Source organism: Monomorium pharaonis, chromosome 9 (assembly GCF_013373865.1).
Source record: "Monomorium pharaonis isolate MP-MQ-018 chromosome 9, ASM1337386v2, whole genome shotgun sequence".
NCBI classification, from domain to species: Eukaryota; Metazoa; Arthropoda; class Insecta; order Hymenoptera; family Formicidae; genus Monomorium; species Monomorium pharaonis.
In genome coordinates this window covers 629,929-651,482 of record NC_050475.1, presented here as the reverse complement: position 1 = coordinate 651,482, position 21,554 = coordinate 629,929, and the positions used below count along the sequence as shown (strand labels likewise).

General features: G+C 34.4%; 3 protein-coding genes across 6 annotated transcripts in view; 2 read left to right on the top strand and 1 right to left on the bottom strand.

Annotated features, from left to right (window-relative positions):
- Positions 1-15,265, bottom strand: part of LOC105838719 (neprilysin-2) — a 30,686-nt gene extending 15,421 nt beyond the window's left edge. Inside the window, exon 1 of one of the 3 annotated variants that reach the window (XM_036292061.1) lies at positions 15,048-15,265. In XM_036292061.1, coding sequence (XP_036147954.1) covers positions 15,048-15,193 — 146 coding nt within the window. In that variant the 5' untranslated portion in view covers positions 15,194-15,265. Of the gene's footprint in view, positions 1-3,383; positions 3,752-15,047 lie in introns of those variants that run through there. The other 2 variants (XM_036292063.1, XM_012684470.3) reach the window with 2 other exon arrangements.
- The window catches only part of LOC105828987, a 167,084-nt gene that overhangs the window by 15,748 nt on the left and 129,782 nt on the right, over positions 1-21,554 (top strand). The gene's annotated exons all lie outside the window — the stretch shown is intronic.
- On the top strand, positions 17,117-20,468 carry LOC105841095 (DNA-directed RNA polymerase II subunit Rpb4). Of its 2 annotated transcripts, XM_012688212.3 has the most exons (3): positions 17,469-17,639; positions 19,751-19,931; positions 20,066-20,468. In XM_012688212.3, exons 1-3 carry the CDS (start codon positions 17,576-17,578, stop codon positions 20,238-20,240), a joined length of 420 nt encoding a protein of 139 aa, XP_012543666.1. In that variant the 5' UTR covers positions 17,469-17,575; the 3' UTR covers positions 20,241-20,468. The 2 variants fall into 2 exon arrangements, with proteins under 2 accessions (XP_012543664.1, XP_012543666.1); XM_012688210.3 differs by lacking the exons at positions 19,751-19,931; positions 20,066-20,468 and adding an exon at positions 18,186-19,663 and having other exon boundaries at positions 17,117-17,639.

Genomic DNA, 21,554 nt, shown 5'->3' with positions numbered 1-21,554 from the left:
TATAAAAAATTTTAAATATACTGCAGCTGCAGACAGAAAATTATATGCATTTGAACGCACTACGTACAATGTATTTGTATAATTGCGTGTCGCGTACAAAATACATTACTAAGTTTACACTTTCGCGAAATCGTATTATACCAAGGTTTGTCCGACAAGGAAGTTAAATGGGATCGCACAAATTTTACATACATATTGCGTCGCGACGGCGCGGTCGTCGTAACATCGTAATAACTCGATACAGGCGTTTGTAAACTTGCACCATGAGCCGTAAACGCTTCCAATGTTCAACGTACCTCGCAGGAGACTTTCACCTCGTGCGAACCAATCATACTCGCAAGTAAACTCACAAGTTTGATATCATTTTGCCACTACGTGTTTTACTGCATGACACGTCGCCTCTCGCTCGACTTCCGTACAAAAAAAATATCAACAAAAAAGCTATTCGTATTATGATTATATCTTGCATCCGTTTTTAAAATTATTTTTATATATTTGCGATCAGAGATTAGATATGAGATTGTAAACATGCAATTTTCCGTTTGTAATTATATAACATCATAACATTCATGTTAATTATGTGAAATTTTTTACGTTGAAATTCGAAAGCAAAGCAATTTCAAGTTTCAATATAAAAACGGCGAAAACAATTTTCTTATGCGCGTATCAATTTTTTTTCCTTGCACTTCATGCACGGACGACTGCAGGAGTTAAAGTTCGCTAAGCAGCGCTCGAGAGCATGCCGAACATTGTTATCGTAAAGACGAGGATACCAGTGATGCTATCATTATGAAGTATTATGTGCAATTGCATTTGATGAATATACAATCATATACAATGTCGTAATTAAACACGAGTTCCTTCGCCTCGTACGTGCAAATTGCAACTGCACGCAAACCATAAAAGTTTTTGCGCTCGTAAATATAAATTTTACGAGTCAGGACGAATCTTCGTATCCTTGCGCGATAAACAAGGTCGTTTTCTACGTGAGGTTGCTAAGGGTAAACGTATTATGTTCACTTTTATGATATATTCTTCACGTCTGCAAGCGCAAGGTCAGGATTGAAGAGAACTAGCGTGACACGTAATTATATGAATATTTATCGGCATAACTGTGGCTCGCTAAGGTCAATACTTCTCTGAAATCAGGAATTCTTCCTTTTTTTAACGATTCGACCATTCTTTTTTGTGCGGCGCAATGGCCGGCCGGTTCTCAGCGTAACATCAACGCCTGGTACGTTTTATCACTGGCCGTCCCTGCGTGCATTGAAATCGCGAGATTTCTCGTTGCACTAAAATGTTACACTCCTTCATTTGCATAACTGAACCGCAGCCTTAATAAACTCGCTCGTGTCGATATCGCAATTTGTCACGGTAGCTGATAAACGTTGAATATAACGCTCCAGATCTGATGCGGATGTCAACTTACTACAAATTTATTTAGCAAAATTAGATAGAAGAATATCCTATATATAATTCGAAAATAATAAGAGTTAACTGCGTGTCAATTTGATTTATTAAACATAATAATTAACATCAGCTCGTTTTTATTAACATGTAATAGAATTTTTATTACCCAAAATATAGCTGAGAGAAAAGACATTTGAGTAATTGACTACTTCTTAATAAAAAGTGTATTTATTCGATAGTTATAAATGCAATAACAGTCTTTCTCACCGTCCATTTTATTTTTCCAATTATTCTGAGTTACAAGTCTCAACTCGAATGTTTGCTTTCATTTTCCAGAAGACACGTGTCTGACAGTGTTTGGATAATCGAACATTCAAATAAACGGTATTCGCATAATAGAGAAGCTCTACTGTGCAATCTAGAGATTATCGCGTAGATTATAAATGTCGATAAAAGTAAGGAGAATTGTAGAGAACTCGCCCACAAAAAGAGAAAGTAAAACAGTGGCTGTGGTACGTTGATATCTGTGTAAATCAAGATCTATAAATCAAGATAACAATAAAGCTCGCGAGATCTGAGTGCGATGTCAACAAATGTCGTGTGTGCTACATTCACACATCGTAAAGGTTGCTTGCCGTGAATGCAAGGCAATGCCTTACATAATTATCATAATATAATCGGAGCAACGTGAAAACAATACGTCTGCGAGTACTTGGTATTGTACATACATTGTACAACAATCTCTCCTAAATCAAGTGGAATTTAGCGACGAGTTAAAAAATTTACACCGTATGTTTTAGCGACTTGTTTTGTATCGTACTGAGATTTGCATTAGACGAAGTAAAATTCAAGATCAGAATCAAGTCACATTCGAAACTGTGGCAGGTCAATCTGCACAGAACACATCTATTTATAAAAGTATTAATATATCTCGTAAAATTAATATATTCTCGTGAAATTGCATAATCCCTTATTTAAGATGTTACGTACAGAAAGGAGAAGCTCTCTCTAAGAATCTTCAATGTATCAATTATGATAATTCGCATGATAATCGTTATTCGCTATCAGATTTAAGAACACGCTTTCATCTCTTATGAAATATTCTTCCATTTCGTTTTATTTCACCAAGTTTCATTGGACGACCAGTTTTTAACAACATTGCATAAGTTGCGGGCACGTAGTCCATGATAAAACTTTGTGAATACACAATGCTAAAGAGAAAAAGATAGCAAAAAGTGTTCGGATATGGGTAGCGCGTCAGCAGTTTACGACTGCCAAACACGTGTCTTTTCCATGTAAATGTAGGTACAAAAGTTTCCCATTTATAGATAAAAGTTAAAAAGATATCCCCACGTGCGAAGTTTGCATAAAAAAAAGAATGGATAAATTTTATCTCGAATGAAACAAGGCGGAGCTTTTTGTTATCTACCTGCGTTTCAAACTTTAATTAATGAAAATTTTTAATTACTTGAAAAATAAACATTCATTAGCGTGTCGTAACATTCCGAGAAATGAAAATTGGTAGTTATTTTAAGGATGGTAGAGCTGTACGAGAACTATAAACAAATATGCAGTAAAAAAAAAAAACATAATTACTATGTCGCAAGCGACAGTAATTGGTTGCTGTAAAAATTTTGTGCGTTCGGCAGAATGACCGAAAATTTTTACAATTATTAAGCGGAAACAAATAATGTATGTCGGGAGCGATGTATTATCGTTGAGAATCATTATTTAATTATAATTTTTTACGATTAATTTCTTTTCTAAGAAAACAATACTGTCATTTTATTTCTTTAATTGCAACGTTATTAGAATAGTTGTGCATGTCACTGTCTCATCATGAAAATTACAACGTAATTTACGAACCAGAGATAATTGCACTCGGGGTAAAAAAAAAAGAATAGTTCGGGGAAATCCTCTCGTAAAGAATCGCTTATTGATGTTTTTGATAAATAACCATTGCGACAACTCACTTGATAACCGTTTGCTTCATGCTGTTGGTCATCGCGACTAGATTAGTGTTTTCTAGCTTTGCTGAGATGTATCTTCTTTTCCAATTCTCACTACTAGCACATAACCACACACTCTTCCGTCCCGTATCCTTTCCTTTCCTGTCCCGGCTTTCAATTAGACCGGGTGAAACCCGCGGTCGTCAACCGGAAACTTCTGCGTGGGCTGCTACGTTTTTTCTCGTATTTCTTGTCGTGATTTTTCGATTCGATAATCCGAAGGAAATCGAAAAGAAAAAAAGATCGAAAAGAAGAGGGAGGTTGATGCCTTCCTCCGAGACCAAGATACCAATCGGTTTGGACTGGTAGTGTCGGACTGAAGTAGCGCGCGCGCTTCTGCTCGTATTTAAACATCCTCTCCCTCCCTGGCGCGTCCTCTCTCTCCCTCTCTCTATCTCTCTCTTTCGCATACAAGTTCCCGTGTTTCCCTCACGAGAACATTTCCCTAGTACGGGCGAATTACCATGAAAATCTGAAAAGCATGTCCAGCGGCTCAAAAGAAAAGGGATACAAAAGAATAAGCACAAAGAGAATATAATCTTAGGCAAAATAGAACATTTCTTTTTGTATTTGTATTTTACAGATTTTAATATTACGTGAGACACGTGAAGTAATCTTTGCAGTAAGCGCTGCAAGATGTCTTTCAAGAAATCAATTTGAAAAAGCTCTATATGGAAAAAATTAAATTCCTCCTTTTTCTCGTTTCCTTCTTGTTCTTTTTTAAAATGTTTTTAAAAATATTATTTTTCATATTAATATGAAATATATTAAAATATGTCTAATCTTAATGATTTGTACGCATGTCAATTAAAACATTAAAACAAAGAAAATTTATGAAGAAAACGCGAAACTCTTCTTAAACTCCGAGTTTAAGCTCTGCATATTACTGATGCAGTTGATTTGAATAACAAGGAGTTACTTCCTCATTGTGCGCTTGATTTCGATTTGCCGGTTTAGCTCAAGAAACATCATGACACACCACGAAACTGACGCATATTATACATTAGCAATTTTGAGAAATCTATTATAATAAGTGCAGAATTGTAGTCGTTTATAAATTCTGTCGTAATGTCATATTGCAAGAATTGTTAACAATGTAGTTTATTTCATTCCAAGAAGTCTATGTTTCAATTTTCATAATTGTGCATATTTAATTTATTTAGGGTCGATTGTTCTAACTTCTTAGTAAACTTATCTACCAGATAAGCATGTGTCTATCTTCATTTCTTTTCTTAAATAAAGACAAACATATATTTACTCACAGGTAAGTTTACCAAGAAGTTGGAACAACCGACCCTTAGGAATGCGCCAAGTTTACCGGTTATTTAATCTTCTTTTCCTTTCGTTAAATATCGTATCAAAAATCAATTAAATAATACACATAAAAAATTTTCGAGAATATAAATGCTATTAAAATTTTTTAAGAAAATTACAATTAATATCGCGAATAATCATTGGTAATAATAATTGGTCATGAATCTCCTATGATAGGATTAAAAAGATAATTTTGTTGGAGGTTAAAGTTTAATGACCAGCAAATGGGTTCGTGAATAGTAACGTTTCATGAATTTGGCCGAGTTACGGAAACTTGGCTCGACGCACTCCTCAAAACTACGCGCGAGTAGTAAGTAGTCCTCCGTTACAGAAACAACCTCGAAACTCTTCAATAGTGCACTCTGAACAAGGACGTAAATCTCGCTTTCCGAACTCAGTTAGTAGGGCTTGAACTTATGTAAGTTGCACGTGCAATCGTCGATCGTAGGGACGAAATGAACGATTTATGGCTTCGCGAATTTAAGCGAATTTACAGAATCATGTTCTCTCTGTTTGCAAATACAGAGAGAGAGAGAGAGAGAGAGAGAGAGAGAGAGAGAGAGAGAGAGAGAGAGAGAGAGAGAGAGAGAGAGACGTTTTTCAATATTAAAAGATGGAACTTAAATTACAAATTACATGGAACTAAATAATTTTAATTTTACGTTACATTTTTCATATTACATTGTGTCGTGTCTTATTAATTCTCCTTACTTTTTGCCGAATTTTCATATTCTTAATTTCCTTTGTAGATGAATATTTTTTAGAATTATCGTATATAATCTGTACCTACACTGGAAAAAAAGTTTTGTTGTTTTATGAGAAATTCTGGTTGATTCAACCTGTCCGTTTGTTCGAAAATGGACGATACAAATTTTGTAGTTGGAATTACCAGAGGATTCTGGTTAATTCCATCCTGTTTGAATCTACCAGAATTTCTTGTTAATCTTACTACATCGTTTTGTTAGGTTTATAAAACTCTACAAAAATTTCTTGTTAATCTTATTATATTGTTTTATTAGGTTAACACAATTTTTTGGTTAAAAAACGAGTTCGGATAGAGTTTTTAAAATAATAACAATATATCTTGGTTTAAAGTACACTGCATATATTTTACATATATTTTACTAACCTCTAAAAATCTCTATATAGCTGTCGAAATTCCATTCGCGCAGAAGAGAAAACGTTTTTTCATCCGCCATGCCGTTGAACAGAATAATGTAAATACACGATTGTAAGATACACGAAACAAATATAAAAGCTACCTTATGGGTACCGCGTGATATTAGTATCGCATCGATACCGCGTTGGTTTGCGCGAGATTGGCATGCACCGACTTGCGCTGCGAGAACGAAGGCGCCAGCATTATCGCTATTTTTGTAAATATAACAAGAAGTTTTGTATTATTTTGTAGATTCAACAAGAAGTTTTGTAGATCCAACAAGAAAAACTTAATCAAATCCTTATAGTACAGTTAACCAAACGGTGTAGTTATAAGCTGTAAAATCTTGTTATGATAACCAGAAATTCTGTTTCGTTTAATAAGAATACGCTCAACCAGAACCGTTTTATTATTATAATAAAACCATTTTTCTCAGTGTAAGTTTGTACAAATAGCGATATCGTAATGCTTTAAACGGAAACAATCGATACGCACGATCGCGGTTGATGATTTGTTCATCCTTCACCTTCTTTCATTCTCCCGTGACAAAAGTTTCTTTACGAGTATTACGAGTATAGTCTGCACAAGTTTTATTAAGGGTAATGACCAAGGGCGAGTGCTAATCAGGTTACACAGAGTCCGGTGGAGAAACCTCGTATAGAAACATTTACGGTCGTCGAGGAATGCCTCTGTAATTTGTCATTATTCCTGCACGTTTCTTTGTGTTTTTTTTTCATTACGAATAAGGTACATATTTTGTTCGAGCGAAACATATGACTCGGATTAATGAAATGACATCGAGGAAAAAAATTTTTCCTGGACTCGATTAAATGTATTTCCAATACAACAACTGCTCATATCGTATGTTGAACTTTATGTACTTATATCAAAACTGTATTGTCCGATCAGAATGCCTTGACGTGCAATTATTTCAGTCAATTGGCGTATTGGCCAATCGATTAGTTTTATAAAGAGCGAGCTGAAGAGAGAGAAAAAGAAAGAAAGAGAGAGAGAGAGAGAACAGCATATAATTTCTATAAGTATTTATAAAAAATAATAGATTGGGTCCAATTGAAAGCCATTACGGCATTCGTTCCGCCGTTGTTGTCGTCAAGCTGCACGCATGAGATTTGCCTCGGCAATGTTGTGGCAAAAGAAACAACTGCGAGATGAAAGTCGAACTGGAATAAAGTCAGTGAACGGTAGATGTGGAAGTGTGCCGATATTAATTAAGAAAATTCCATTGATCATCGATTGGCGCCTTACAATGGCGAGGTTGAAGGGAAAAAGTTGACGAACCGCGCGCGTCACGACGATACTCCCGAGAACATCCGTTCTAGATGCCGTAGCGTAGATCTTGGATCGCGGACAGGATTCATTTAGGATTAACTTAGATTTCTGCGACTCCTTAGTAATTTTATTTTGCAAGAGACACACGCGAGACGATATAATGTGACAAAGTGAACTGTTTGTGTTAACGAGAGAATTAAATATCTTTCAGCCGATAAGACGGGAAAAAATAAAGATGTATATATACGCCGTTATAAAGATTTCTCGATCGCTCTTTGCTAACACGGATTTACAAATAATCAATCCTGCAATGATTAAATATATAAATCTCCTGAGTTACATTTTATATGAATGCAAATTTCTCGACGGATAATGAATATATTTCTCGTTCCGCGCGGTATTTTTGAATAAAAATACAATTCTATCTGCAAGTGCGATAGCGGTTCAAACGGGGAGGTACCGTTAGCGTGGCATTAAAAAGATCGATATGTCAGGCGCGCTTCGATTTGGGACGCAGATCGTACAAGAAACATTATCGGCACACTTATTAACATTAGTTAAACGATTGGAATGCGAAGACGTGTTAAAAATCTGGACAAAATAAAGTCCCGTCAAAGTCGTTATCCTGAAGTTTAAAAAGTAGGACAATAATCCGAAAACTCAGTTTGCCGGACCTGCCATTCCCCTCTTCAAAGTACATGACGTTTTTTCTCAAGTTTTTTTTATTTATTTAATGCGTGTGTTTATTAAAGTAAATAGTCACGTTTTTCCAAAAATATTACAAATACATGATTCGATTGTTCATTAAAAAATTTTATTAAAAAGCAAAATGTGATTTAATGTCTTGTAAAACGAGAGAATATTACAGATTTTATAATTTTCTCGGGAGAAACAGAAAGATATAGAAAATATAAACATTGGATAAGCTTTTCCTAAATATAAAATAACGTTTACTCGAAAGCGTGTATATGATTATACATACAGGTATGAAGAGTTTGTAATCTCGACTATGATTGGGGAACGATACAAATATCACAATATGGATTTCGACGTGTGTCTTCTATAATACGAGGCAAACTTGATACGGCAAATATGCATGGTGCCGAGGATATAATCACCACGAGCACATCCTTTATTTTCACACAGTATATTTGGTTTCCCACATCACCATTCGCGCGATAATCAAACTCCGATCGGCGAGTTTGAACACACCGTCGTGCAATCAGATATGAAAATATACTCGGCGTGACACTTGGAATACAGTTATAACCGATTTTAATTATAAAGTGGACATCTTTCCCTCGGCTCGCCGAGGCGATTTATCGGCCGTTCCTAAGGCAATTCCATATCGACGATGTACACGTCGTACCGCTATTGTATAACCGATATGCAAATATCACGGTCGCCACGTGCGCTTATCAAGCGTTATCGGGAAGTCGTTAATTGTCGCTCTTCCTAATACAACTGCGTTGGGACACCAATCACCTGTTGTAAACTTCTGGAGTAGTCTCTCTCTCTATTTCGTGAAACAGAGTTAATCGGTCAGTGTTCCATGTCATCTCGTTCCGCTCGGCGCGCGAGAACCAGTTTATTAACGATAACTGATTAGAATAAAAATATACACTTGACTTGTTTGTAAAAACCTGATAACTAAGATACTGATATCGTGTGTATATGTGTATATATATATATATCGCTAATCAGTTTACAAGGTGCCAAGTCTGGAAGTAAGTCGAATTTTAACGATGATCTGATACGGTCGTTCGAGTTTCATTCGAATTAAGATTGTGATTAATGCAAATGGACTTGCTTGCGACTAAAAGGATTCAACATTTCATTTGTTGAGTCGTCGAGTAACAGAGTTTAGGCCGTTTTCTCTGAGTTGTTTATCTACATAAACTTTTTCTGTCTGGTCGAAAGCTCCTTTCCTTATTGCACGTGAGCAAATTAATTTGTCAATCAATAATTATTGTTATTTAGGAGGTTTTCGGAAAATTAAAATAATATCAATTTTAATAATTTATGGTATTATTCGATTTAATTTGAATTCCATCTTGTAGAGATATTTTGGTATAATGTATTAGAGAAATTCAATGATTAATACTATGATCAATATTATCTTATCGGTTCATATATTCAATATTTACAAAAATCTGTTTATAAGTTATTATAAGTAATCTAAGAATGGTATGAGATGTAACAGGTATTTTATCGAAATTGGCAGACTCATAATTTATGCTCATTCTATGATCATAAATTGATACGCAAGGCTATAAATAACATGTTGTATAATTCAATGTTTAAATCATTTTAATAATATGTTTAATATAACATCACTAGACATATCATGTGATAATAAACAGTTATCAATATTTGATGTAAATATTCTAACACTTAAATGGACATTTATTTAGACCCGCGAAATATACGATAATAATTAATCATCATTGCATAAAAAATCTCTTAAGATTTTTCGAAAGTTCATTGGTTCGTTATAATTTACATATATTTAAAAAAACTGCTATATTGCATGAACTGTGAACGATTGCATGTGAGCTAAAAAATAATTAAAATAAAAATATTTCATCAAAGTAAGCTTTTGCCATGCAGGATAATATTTTATTCATAAATTATAAATTAAATCTGTTTGATGTTCACGTTTTATCTCTTAATGAGATAATTGCTAAATATTTACGCACGTATACTTGTCATGCTCGGGCTATAACAGTCTTTCTTCTTATCTTTCTGTTGTGATTTTATATCATGAGCGTTTTATATTCACTCGAAACATTTAATACTTATAAAAAAAGGGAAAGTTGTTATAAAGTATTTCAAACTAGAAGTCGTGAGATTGTCAATCTCTAAGATCTAATAAAAATACGTCTAGTTCTCTCAAAGAAGGATCTGACCTAATACACATTAAATCGGATCAGGTCAATTTTATACGCAGGATATGAAGGATACGTAGGTAGGTGCAGGATGCACAATCTCGACTCATATGCAACAGTCGACTAGGAGTGGCACTACCATCACAGTACTCGACAAATGTTTATCCGCCTCGTCCCGTTAGGTTCAGGTAATGTGCAGCGGCGGTTTTATCAAAGACCGTCTGTAAGTATTCTCCTTGATTGAGAGAATTAAAATCACATCTTACGACCATTAATTATCATGATAGCAGCGATTCGCTACGATTTATTGGTATTTCGTAGGGTTCGACGTAATTAGCAGAGTGTACTTAAAACCATGATTATGGAATTTAATAGATCAATGTAATTCAAATGGACATGTTTAATTGTCAATTTGAAATTTATAAAATATCAAGAGTATTAATTATACTATTCAATGTCGATTTTTTTCATTCTATCTTATTTTATTTTAGTTAGTCTAACGTTTTATATCTACTAGAATTAAAATTAGTTTTTTTAATGCTACTATCTCTTACAACAAAAGATTTACTTTTTCTTACTAAAAAATTAGTTAAATACAGAATCTGGAAATTTTATTGGACCATCAAAATAATTATATGGGACGGTTAAACCGGTTGTTGGAATAACACAATTTTTTGTAGTATTATCATGCTTGACCATCCTGCATTTATTTGCATTCTTGCAATTATCTTGATGGTCCAGCAAAGTTTTTTTCAGATCTGTATTTGGTTAAATGTTTAGATATTTTAGCAAAACTGTTCTTTCGGTGTATATTTCACAAATTTTATTTGAAACTCTTTGAATATTTTAAATAAGTTAATTTGGGTATTGAGCGTTATGAAAAAATTCCGTACACATCCGCAATGAGCAAACCGAATGCATGCATGATAATCATGAATGACGTTGCGCAACAAAATTAGTACTATTCTTGCTTCCGGGACGTGACAGTTAGTTTCCGAATGTTCCAAACCTCGTTTCTCAATGTAAGATTGCAAGCGAAGAAAATACCTTGTCATTGCAGAAAGAACGGCAGCTTTAGCTTCGTTCCTTTTGCTCACGTTTAAATTTGAAACTATAATTCATTTTAAACTCTAAATCATACGGTCGCGTTGATAATATTAACGCTAAATATAATGTCAAATAAAAGTACGAATGTGGACCCTCGATTCAACGTAAAATGCTCTTATGTCGTAACGTTGGTCTGTATTAAGCAAAAAAAAGTTGTTCGCGAGTTAGAATATTTCATGCTAACCGCGCTGGTAAACGCGGTAATGGATTAAAATGCGAAAATGAATTATTTTTGCTGGACACAAAACTACGACAATTCGCACGTTCAATCGATGCTGCTGTTAACTTTCTAAGTTGCTTTAATCGATTGAACAGTGGCAAAAAGGTTCGCCACCGATTAACGGCTGGTGAAAGTAGTTTCGCGTTCTCCATCGTCATGAGTGTCTCGCAACATAGTCTCTTTGAATTATTATAATGACAGTGCCGCCGTAAATCGCAGGGAACTCATCTGTACACATGCAGCATATGAAAATATGTATTTTTTATGCACAAAAAAATTACACTCATTTTTCCTCATTTTTCCTTTCATGTCAAATGATAGTCATCGAGTCCCGTCTTACTGTTTGACTGTCATTTATGAAAATTGATTTTGTATTATAAACTGTCACGTAATATTTCTAAGGAAATATAATAAAAAAATTTAATAATCTTTTCTATTAAAATATTTATCATAATTAGAGAAAGAGAAATTATATCACAATCTTATTTAAATTTAGACAATATAAAAAGTTTAAAAAAGGAATTTAAAAATAGTTTTTGGCTTTATAAAAGGTGTTTTTGTTTATGATAAATTAGTCAGATATTGAATTATATATGATAATTTTCATATTAACATTCCTTTCTAAGAAATTTATTGTTAAAAAATGGAATTAAATCTTTACAAAAATTGTTCTTATATCGAATCTTAAAAGTAATGTTATACACATTTTTTATATTTTTACAAATTTGTAATAGCTTGTAAAGTAGATAAAAATTGAAATATATTTTTTGTAAGATTATTATTTAATTCCATCAAAAGTTTATAAGAGAACAGAAATGTTTGAAATTTGACATTTTATATGCAATGATATTTGAAAAGCTTTACTCTCTAGAGGGAGCGTGATTTTCGATAAAATTCTAAATAAGAAGTAGAGAAGTAGAAGAAGTCAATGAATGTTGAGTAAAGGATCATTCTTAACAAGATCACCGATGTTTATCCGAGTGTTGGGTTTTTTATAGCAAGCGCTGCTTTCCATAACAAAACTTTTGAATTCATTTATGTTCTCTGCTAGCTGATGCTTTCTCGCAGTTTTTATACGTTCTCTACAGGCCACATTTTGGAGAAGTCGACCTTGCTATCATCGATCACGGTAACTTACGTAAATCGTAATTTGCGTTGGAGCCATATAATCGTAATGTCCATGAACACTGGTAGGATTCAACCGAAGTCACTTTATGAATATTCATTGGCATTACTTATTTAATAAGGTCGGACCTAAGGTCCTAGTCAAAATTACGATAACTATGTTTTATAAAGGGCAATGATATCGATAGAAGTTTTGCGTTGGCATTTTTTAATTCAATTCAGTTTCACGTGCCTTATTTTATTTCATTAATTTTATTTTGTTTAACTCGATCGCTGCATTTTTAAAATGAGCGAAGAGAGCACGGGATGTTGCAACGCGGACGTAGACATTTAAAGAGGTTTGAGAGGGTTTTTATATAAGCTCTATGACCGTTGATGGACGAGCATAATATGATCGAAACGAAGATGCGATCGCACACACAAACTAAGAAGAGATCATGCTTTGTGAGGCAGGATCGATCGAACCATCGATCTTAAGTGGTATCTACCTATGCCTGAATTTAGATGAAGATAGTTCGAAGGTCCATGATTGAGCGGTTCTTCGGGAAGAGAACTTCTTAGAATACTACACTATAATAGAATTACATTCCGCTTGAATTACAAATCGACGCATATAAGATTTTTTTTTTGGCATATAAATGAAATATAATGAAGATATAATCATGTTCTATTTGCAGCACATGCTCGATATTATACATATAAATGTAAATTTTTTAATCCGGTGTATAGATTATAATATCTTGCGCGCACATCTGACGAATACTTAAAAATTTTTCGAAAGTATCCTACGAAAAAGGATTATTTTTAAATTATTCTTTCTCGCTCTCTTCTCTATTATTGTACAAGAAACAGCTTGCGTATACCCAGATTAAAATATAAATAAATTTTGAATTGACGGTAGAATGCGAAAAGATAAATGCAATCCTAACGAACGATATTCGACTGCAAATTGCTTGCGCGGTGAAGCCCCTCGTGTTGAGATACGACTGGCGCTAGTGCGCGAACCGTTACGTGGAAACGCTCGCGGCGATGCTAATAAGATAAATTGTAGTCGTAACTGAACCGTAAAAGGTTGAATAACTCTCCATTGAAAGAGAGGGAGATGCCATTTTTTTAATGATCGAGCGGAGACGAACGCGCGATGGCATCCTTCAAATTCACCGTGTCAGGTCTATCCAGCCCATCAGGTTCTTTGACGAAAGGCGTCTCTCCTTTAGGCTCCAAACGTCATATCGTGATTGATTATAGGATGCGTTTGACAGTTTACTATCGATAATACAACTGACAATGTTGTAGCTGTTGCGTTTTACGAAGTCATAAATTTGAAGGTTCACGCTGACAATAAATGTTTATTAGCTAAGTCAGCAGTTAATTTTGACACTACAATAAAATAGGAGAATGTCATGGATGATTAATTAGATACACAATTTCGTTAATATAATTCGGTTATCTGTATTAACTGAATTCGAAAGTTGTTGTTTTCAGTGAAAACTTTTCAATTATTTATCTCCATAAAGCAGTTTGTGTTATTGATGATATAATCGGAAAAAAGAGGAAAATATAGGAAAAACACGAGATTCTTTATTATTCTATCTGCTAATTTTTTTCATTTTATAGTGTCATCACTTTTCAGTTGTATGTACTATTAAAACAAAACACATTTCCGTATAATCGAATCATCAAATAGAATGATTAATGTCGACATTCTACACTCAGAAGACAAAACTTAGTTGAAATTGCATTCGAATTTTTTTTTCTTAGATGAACAATTCACCGACTACGTTTATAGGTGTAATTTATGATGATGTAACATTAGTTATATCCAACGTTTTAAAAATCAATCATATGAGATGTAAATTTTACTAACCTCCATTTCATAAAACTTGTTTCATAAAACACGTCAATAATTACTGAACACGATAGAAAATATAGCCTTCATTTGCATTTATTCGTTACGTCGCAATTCTTTAGAGATTTAATAAACTTAGCTGAGACTATCGAGAAGTTTCTTATAAAATTAATTATAATTTGAAAGATCATTATCATGCAATAGTATAATATATTATCGTGAAATCTGTTTTATTGTCATATCTCTGGCTGCGTTTTTCCTACGTAACACAATCGAATTGTCAATACGATATGAGACTTAAGTTGCGCGGTGACTAAGGTAATTATGTGTACGTAAATAACATTAAAATACAGCAGCTGGGTTGCCTTTTGTACTTCTACTTCTCACATAAAATTTGCTGCGAATAATTCAAGATTAGTTTGCTGGCACTGAATATCACGTGCTTGTTTATTTTTAGGTTAACTGTTGAAGTTTAAAATTAAGATTAAAGGAAAAAAACATACAGATAAAACCTTGTCTAACAAACGGTTTTAAAGATAAATCTTATTCAACGTTCTTTTCAAATATACCACGATCAATAAGGGTTAGCTGTTGCTTTTACAAAAAAAGCTTTTCTGTTTAAAAAAACTCCTTAAGGTTAGTTAATATTTTCGTAGTAAGTACAAGATGTACTTACCCTTTAACGGTGGTTATTCCGTAAATAGTATCAAAGATGCCATTGCCTATGGAGTGGACGTCCTCGTCCTTCTTGTCTATCAGCTCACGGAAATGCAGCGTCCTCGCGTTCGAGAAGTCCGGCTCCACGTCGTGCGTTATCTGCATTTTTAAGCAGGCCGCGTATCCCGCGTGTTGAAAACACGGAAATTGATTTCTCGCGCACAACACCCGTCGGCACCGCAACCGCGACCGAGCGACGATGAGCTTTTCGCGTATTAATGCACGCTCTCGCGCAGAGAGAACTACACGGAACAAACTTCCCTCGTGTATAGCCCGAGTTTCTATTGTTTCCAGGATACGCGTCGCGTGAAGGATGGCGCGGTTCGGGAGACACTCGCAGGGCGCATGTGAGACACATAGAGAGCAAGAGATAAACTGTATTCCTCACATTTTAACGTATACACACACAATATCCCGAACGGATTGAATGTGTTAGCGATACAATTAATTTCTCTTTTTCTTTTTACGAACTCGTAAAAATTAATCTATAGATTCTGATTCTCAATTGTAAGATTAACTTTCGCATAGTAAAGTAGGTTATTGTAATCGATAAATAATCTCGAAAGATGCGTTCCAAATTTTTAGGGAATTACGTTAAAAGTGTAGAGACCGTTGAAAATTACGCTTCAGCGATGTAAAAATGATTGGAGAAAATATTTCATCTTTCAAGTGGCAAGGTCAATCACCGCTCTTATTATTGGTGACACTTTGGCATAGAAAGCTGTTAGTTTAAAACATGTTTTACCCGATACTTTCACAATATGTCGGCTAATATATGCGCATAGAGATGCTATTGTTATGTATACATATACCTGCTAAGTAGCTAATTGTCTTACTTATATATATGAAAGTTCATACAATAAATATTTGAAATATTTGAACATTTCTATATAAAGTATATTCTTTTTATTATAAATACATCTCGCGCTATTTTCATGCGGTTCTATACACCTCACTATACAAAAGTTAAATAACAGCAGTTTTGATTTAAACGTGCAATACATGTACAAAATGTATATATATATATATATATATACATATATACATACTGTTAATTAAGATTATTTTCTTCCCTGTAAAATTTCACTTTTGCTAATGAGTCCTAAGGAAGATAATGATGTAGGAATCATTCACTACTATTTGTTCGCTCGTGTGTATTATTTATATCGTTCAGTGACGATATTAATTATAAGCAAACTCGTTCATGATTCTTATTGTTCAATATTCTCTTCCCATCTTTCACGCAACGATGTTGGTTTAACCACACTTTCCGTGCTCGTTTTTTTTTAAGGGAAAGTTAGAAAATACCGCGCTCGATATAATAACATGCATCCTGATATAATGATTTCTCCTCGTTGACAACCGTGCGGACGTTTTTTCTTTCATGGTCTCACGTTCACTGTTTTTCATTGAAAGGTGACAAATGTGCATACTAATGATTTCAACGCGGATTCCCTCGATTAGGTATTCCGATGTTATCACTTTACGTTTGACCTTAATTATCCCGCATCTTCAAGCGACGCCTGGTTTATTGTTCAGGACGCACCTAGTGCAATGTCTACGTTTTACATGTTACAGAGCTATTAGGGTATAGTGCTATTTAAATGATTGCGAAATAATAGATCTGTTCATCCATGTCAGTCGTTCGTTACGTTTTACTTGTATTCTATCGGTAGAATACACGCTCAATTCGAATGCAGTCGATGTCGCTTTTTGACGCAATATGTTAATTAAATTTAGTATCAAACTGCTAACTGTATACTGCAAATATTTAGCTTGCTGAGAAATCACAGACGTTTTTGTAAATGTTATTTTTCAATAATCATTAATGTTGTCTCAAAGTTTCATATGCCACAATGTTCGTGTCTTCTTGCATTTTGCTGGGTGTTTTATTTTAATAAAAACAGTGGAATATTTTGAAAAGACAGTATTTTTAGAAAATAATTTTTTGAAAACAAAAATTATACGATGATTCAATTAATGTAAAGAAATTGTATAATTCTATTTAAAAAAATGGTAATAATGTATATTCATCTCAATAATCTATATTGATCTTAAAGAATCAATTTTTTCAAAAATTTATAGTGAGGGAAAAAGAGAGATTATACAACTTTCATTTGAAATATTTTTTAAAATACTTTTTTTTCAAAATATTCTATTGTTCTCATTAAAATGTGACACTCAATGTAATGAAACAAATTACTAAAATAGATGATTTTAATTAAAAAGAATTAATATAAAATATAAGGAAATCTATACATGTTTTCAATAAAATAATATACCGATTGATAAAATTTTCTATAAATGTTCGTCATTTTGTCACCTGATCGCGCCACTAAGCACTCTTGCTCCACGTGGAGCGTGGAGCACGCGAATCAGTGATCAATGAGTGTCACGTGACTTGTGCGCGTCCTTTCTTGGTTGTGAGTGGAAGGAACGTTCTTTTTGTAGCAGTGAAATATCAGACGCATTTATTAAGAATCAGTCATGGCTAATCCTAATCTCACGGATATGACGGAGGAAGATGCGGCGGATTTGCAATTTCCAAAAGGTACATTTATTTTTTAACCGTTATCCGCGAACTGACAGCGAATGCTAAAGCTAACCTCACTTTTGCGGTACTTGTTGATATTATGGTAATAATTAAGAGCATTGGATGATCTTCGAGTTACAATTATTTAAACAGATTGCAAATTTAACTAACTCTCTAATATTTTAATTGTGCTGATATTTATCTATTAAAAAAAAAGAAAAAGAAATGGAACAAATGCAAATGCAATTTGGTGTTATTGTAATAATAATAGGTTCTTTTTAGCTTAACTTTTTGCATAGATCTTTTCTATTTTACTCTCTAAGTTGAAAAAAGGGAGGAAAGATGAATTGTATAAGAACTTCAACTAAAAAAGAAAAACAGATTTAGTGTTAACAGAACATCTTATAGGTATTATTTTTTAGTTTTGACTTGTGTCATGAAGCTTAAGCATTTGCAACTTAAAACAATTCTGCTGTGTATACTGACTCTTTACGCATTAACATTTACCCTACAATATCTGCACATCCGAGCGGCTAAGGCTAAGGTTACAATTTTCTCTTTCAGACTGTTTATTGAGTCCGACATACGAGTCTGAGCATGACGTAGAACTTGAAGTATCAGTCTTGAAGGATAAAATTATTGCCTCAGACCCGATATGCCGCGTGTGCAGGACTGTTCTTGTGGAACCGTATATTCGTTGCGCTGTGTGCACCGAGGTCGAAATATGTCCTCCCTGCTTCGCCAAGGGCTGCGAGATCGATGAGCACAAAAACGATCACGACTATGTGATTATAAAGAACGAATTTCCCCTGATTGACAGTAGTTGGAGTGCGAAGCACGAGCTCCAATTGTTGGATGTCCTGCAGCAATGTGGCTTCGGAAATTGGATGGATGTAGGACGTAGGATGCACGTAAAGTCTGCTGAGGAATGCAAAACACATTACTTGCAGCATTACGTAGACAATCAGACTCTACCGGGTCTGCCGAAAATCAAGGAGAGCAGAGCCAGCTTATTTAGTTGCGAACCAATACCTTACATGTATAAGCTGCAAGATCTGGAGGAGCCACCCAGATTTGCCCTAAACACAGTCAACAGCAGACTTTTAGCGGGCTATAACGCGGCTAGGTCTGACTTCGAAGTGAATTTCGATAATCACGCGGAATCGCTAGTATCTGATCTCGAATTCGACGAGTTCCAACCGGGCGACGACAAGTATGAGTTAGGACGGGCCCTGCAAGTGGCGATGGTGCAAGCATATAACAACAGATTGAAGGAACGCATGAGAAGATGGAGGGTTATACGCGAGCATGGATTAATCTCATTTCGCAAGGCCATATCGTCGATACAGAGGTATGAGAATACGATAACGAAACCGCTCGCGGAGAGACTGTTGATATTCATGCAGCTTGTGGATGGAATGGAATTCGACTTTCTCATGGAGGGTCTTCATCGTGCCGGCGAGGTTAAGAATCACATCAACAGGCTATTGGATTTCAGGCGAAACGGTCTTAAGCACTTCTACAGTGTACCCATGTTCCAGAAGTTAAGTCAACTCAGGCAGGAGTATGAGCGAGAAAGGAAGCAGTACATGAACAATCCGGAGTACAGTTGGAAAAGCTTATTGCCTGACAATGGTGCTAGCTGTAACAATTCAATTCTCGGAAACACACAACGCAAAATCGCGCCCCCTCTCGCCATAAAGGGTTTACCGGGATACGAGAGACTGAATACCGACGAGAAAGAGCTTTGCTCCGTCGTGAGAATCGTGCCCGCCAATTACTTAGACTTTAAACAAATGTTAATAACGGAAAGCAAGAAAAGTGGTTATCTTAGATTAGCCCAGGCCCGTGTTCTCCTAAAAATCGATGTGAACAAAACGCGAAAAATATACGACTTTCTGGCGGAACAGGGATACATAAATAAACAATGATTATTTTTAAGAATCTGATACAGTGTCGAAATATAGCGCGCAGCTTTGATAATATGAATTAGGCTTAAATAAATAGTTAAATAAAGAGTTCAGTCCTTTTACAAAAAATAATTATAAGACATTTCCTTATTTATTCTGTTATTTCTATTAAGATTTCGTTATTAATTAAATAACGAAAGCCTATAAATTCCTTCACAGAATTTGAAAATGCAGAAACATTGTTGATTTCGGAAGTTTATATGCTTCTTGAGCACAGAAAAGCTCAAAACGAGTCAGCCGAGGAGGAACAGGAATTTTCCGAAGTTTTCATGAAGAGCTTAACGTATACTAATCGATTTGGAAAGTTGAAAAATAAAGAGACAATCGCAGCCGTTAGGAGGTACGTTGTTGTTAGTTATTTAAATATAGATTAATCGTTTTGAAATAGAAATGCTTGTAATATGTTCTAATGTCATATGAAATATATCAATAAATTATATATGAAATAATATATAAAATATATTTTTTATACAGTTTATTGATGCAAAAGAAGTTACACAAATTCGAAATTGCTTCGCTAGCCAACTTGTGCCCCGAAACTCCAGAGGAGGCGAAAGCTCTTATCCCTAGTCTGGAAGGACGCTTAGAAGACGAAGAACTCAGAACGATATTGGATGATATACAAACAAAAAGATCATTGCAGTATTAAAATAAATTTTATATCTCCTACGTTCGTTTTCCTTTGCAATTCCTTCCAGAAATATAAATAAATATGTTCAATGCGGAGTAAAATCTCACTTTAACATAGATTTTACTCCAATGAAAATACATTATATTGATTTATTCATGTATCGCTGTAGGCACTGACACAAGATTTCATTCAATGTTATTTTAGCGCGTTGTACTAATATCTTATAATTAAATTCTATTAAAATATTTTCTGTTTGTGGTATTAATTATTACAATCATTAATTAAGCTACAAGTGTCAATTCTTTACAATTACTAGAAAAAAGAAGGCAACATTTCATAACTTAATAAAATGTTTAAAAAATTATAAGTTGTATTATATGTAATAAATCAGTAGTGCGATTCTGTAACTCGTTAAGAGATGTCGATATCGTTATACCGTTGTTACACAGATATTTTATATAGTAAAAAAGTTGCGCAATGACAGTGTAACGATACCAACACCTCTTAACGAGTCGCGGCCCAGTCACGATGTCTTCATCTTTTAGAATCATTTTTTCGTATTAATTTATTTAAATTTTCTGTCAATAATAATTATGATAATAAAATGAATTTATTAGATCCGATCTAATATTTAAAAAATTGATTTATTTTGAAACTTCAGAGCTAGAACGTTATGCTTGCTAGAGATTCGTGTGCAATTCATACAAGAGAACGTGTATTCAGTTACCCAATTCCGGTAATTTGTGATAGGACGAGACAACTCGCGAAAGAAGATGGTACTAATCGCACTGACGACAACCATGTATTACCAACGAGCTAATTATGGTTGGCTTGGCATGAGATAGTGGCCTCTCATTATCATCCCGTAGAATTCTTGGGTAATCGGCAGCAAGGTAAAACCCGCTCGACTTGCTGTTTTCTTTAGCAAAATCGAGCTCGCGATAAGGATCGATGATGTCGTTCTACCTATCATTTACCGCGAATCGTAATAGCTACTCTTCGCTATGCTTTTTGCATTAAAACACGTTAGTCTTCTTGTTCGTCTTTCTCATTGGTCTTTTGCTCCTGACGGTTTTCGTGAGAAATGTATTCCCGCGCTCGATATACGACATATTTAAAGGATACAATTTTATCACGAAATAAAAAGTACATACATATTTTTTTAGTCGTGGTTTAAAAATAATGAAGGCAACAAAGAGATCTGCGTCATCGGCTTCGTTCTTTTTTTTTGTTATGTTGGCACGCGCCATATCTTCGATATCTCACTCGATAAAGGAATTGCAATCAACACCATGAACTTTATTTTAAAGAATTAAATTTAAAAAGTAATGA